Source organism: Lolium perenne, chromosome 6 (assembly GCF_019359855.2).
Source record: "Lolium perenne isolate Kyuss_39 chromosome 6, Kyuss_2.0, whole genome shotgun sequence".
Taxonomy (NCBI): Eukaryota; Viridiplantae; Streptophyta; class Magnoliopsida; order Poales; family Poaceae; genus Lolium; species Lolium perenne.
This window is the reverse complement of record NC_067249.2, coordinates 91,857,677-91,860,329: the sequence shown is the minus strand read 5'-3', so window position 1 is coordinate 91,860,329 and position 2,653 is coordinate 91,857,677. Positions and strand designations below refer to the sequence as shown.

The window sequence follows — 2,653 nt, the reverse complement described above, 5'->3', positions numbered from 1 at the left end:
CTTGGTGCCTCACCTTCAGATAATGCAAAGCTGCATATTGGACTTCTATGCAACGATGCAAAGCTAGCTAGCCTCACGTACAGGCTAGCGTCACTTAGGCACCTTGACGGATTCTTGGAAACACACAACTTACGTGAAGACCATGAATCTTCACATGCTTGATCTTCTGACCCTTTAAGGTCGTGTCCTTCTGGCATCACAACGTGAACGCTGCTATGCATGCTTGCTGGGCTGCCTTCCTCTAGTCCTCCTCCTGCACCTCGCTGAAGGCCATCACGCGGTGGTGCAACTCCTCCCAAGATGCCTGCAACTACGCCTTTGAGCCCACCCGCCATGCTAGGATTGGCTCCTGCCCAAGCTGGGTTTCGTGGTAGGCCACCACCCGATCCTCCTCCTTGGCTGCTGTGTGTGCTCCAGTGCGGAGCTCCTGCCCGTGCGTGCGAGACTGGCAGCGATGCCAAGCCGCTTCCTAGGCTGAATGGCGCTGGCGAAGCGTCTCTCGGCGTAGTGCCCGGACGTGTAGCACGACGTCCTGACTTTTTAGCTTCTGTAACAGCATCAGTAGGTTCCGACGTAGATGAACTCGATGTACAGCTCGATTCTTCCACGTCTTTTCCTCGTTGTTCATCTACATGCTCAGGTTTACTGTAAACAACAGCAAATATCTCATCCGGTTCCGTGGAGTCCCAAATCCATGACAAGTCTTCCTCGAAGACTACGTCGCATGCAACAATCACCTTGTTCGTCGAGGGATTGCACAAACGGTATGCTTTCGAGCCTTCTTCATAACCAGTCATGATCATTGGAGTACTCCGGTTCACCAAGTTTCTTTTATGGCCGGAAACCGTCTTGACATGCGCCACACACCCGAAGGTGCGAAGATGATCAACCGAGGGCTTTCGTCCGTACCATGCTTCGTACGGAGTCCCACCAACCATACTCCTAGTTGGTGCCCTATTCAGCAAGTAGACAGCCGTGTTGACTGCCTCACCACAGAACTTTCCTGGCAAGTCTTTGCTCTCCATCATGCTCCATGTCGTGGCCAACACTTTATGCTTCAATTCACCACCCCGATCTATGCGTAGGGACTTCTTCGCCCTTGCCTTGACCTCTCCAGCTTCCTTGATCTTCTCGAATGCTTGTAGACCTTGATATTTACTCTTCAGCAACACAATCCACATGTATTGACTGAGATCATCCACCACAAGCATGAAGTACTCATTGCCGGACGGGGTTGCGGGTGAAATTGGACCGCATATATCGCCATGAACGAGCTCCAAAGCTTCACTTGCCTGATCCGTGGTTTCGCGTGGGTACGGGGCACTCCGTTGCTTCTCGACGACACCTTCGTCGCATAGCTTGTCCACATGATCCACACACGGTAGACCATGATCCGTCACAGTCTCCGTAGCCGGTGATGGAGGAGGTAGCTCCTCCCCGTCCTTCTGCTCGCATACTTCAAGCATCATCATCATTGGTCCATCATCTCCTTCCTGGACGATGAGAGCCCTTTCCTTCGACTTCGGTGGTTTCCGGCAATCAACCTTGAAGTGACCGAGCTCGCCGCAGTTATGACATTTTACTTTCTTTATGTCAAACTTCCTCCTCGGCGGAGCATCATCCTCGTCCTCCCTTGCGATGTACTTTTTCGCTGGGCGAGAAGCTTCTTTATCACTTCTGCTATCATATGCCTTATCGCCTTTCTCTTTGGCGACCACCGCCTGCCACTGGGCACGGGTAAGTATCACGTGCTCTTCCGGTACCGCATCACCATAGGTGATCTTCATCCGCTCATCATGAGCCTTGAACCGTCCAACTAGATCATCCATCGTGAGAGTCTTGAGATCAACGCACTGCTCGATCGCCGAAACAACGGACAAGTAACGCGGCGGCGCCGCGCGTAGGAAACGCCTTACGATCGAGATCTCCTCGAGCTTCTCATCGAGCGCGCGAATCCCATTGACCAATGTAGCGACCCTCGAAGCGAAGGCGTCCACCGTCTCATCTTCTCCCATCTCCAGATTCTCGTACTTCTTCTGCAAGGTTTGTAGGGCCGCCTCGCGGACACGCGCATGACCAAGATTCAGTGTCTTGATCGTCTCCCACGCCTCCTTTGCAGATGTCTTCGAGATTAGGTGCTGCTTCACGTCCATCGGCATCACTGAGCAGATGGCCGTGAGTGCCTGTCGGTCCTTGCGGTACTTCGACGCGCCCTTCTTGAACTCGTCGCCGCCGGGATCAACAGCCTCCCAGACTTCGTTGGACTCGAGCGCCCACATCATCGTGGTCGCCCACACCGTGTAGTTGTCGCGGATGTACTGCGGGTACTGCGTCGACACCGGCGCCGCGACGCCGGAATACTCGCCCATCTCCTTCGTCATGACCTCCCGTTACTAGGAGATCCTCCACGAGGCTCTGATACCAATTGTTGGCCCAGACCCGGCAGTACTTTCGCCGATCTGATACCAAACACAGCCCCTGTACGTCGAGTACTTTCCGACGTACGACGACGAAGTGATTTCTGCGAGACGCACGCACTTCCGCCTGGATGTACTCGTACACCAAATCAGCTAGCCTCTAATCGATTGATACGATTCAGCTAGCTAGTACTTCCGCAATATAGCACAAAACAATCTGATCACCAAAGGGCCGT

General features: G+C 53.6%; 1 protein-coding gene across 1 annotated transcript; it reads right to left on the bottom strand.

Moving 5' to 3' along the window:
• Nucleotides 1–336: 336 nt before the first annotated feature.
• Nucleotides 337–2,381, bottom strand: LOC139832455 (uncharacterized). Its single transcript, XM_071822222.1, has 2 exons — nucleotides 910–2,381; nucleotides 337–532 (listed from the first exon to the last, which is right to left on the bottom strand). Exons 1-2 carry the CDS (start codon nucleotides 2,379–2,381, stop codon nucleotides 337–339), a joined length of 1,668 nt encoding a protein of 555 aa, XP_071678323.1.
• Between the last annotated feature and the right edge of the window lie 272 nt (nucleotides 2,382–2,653).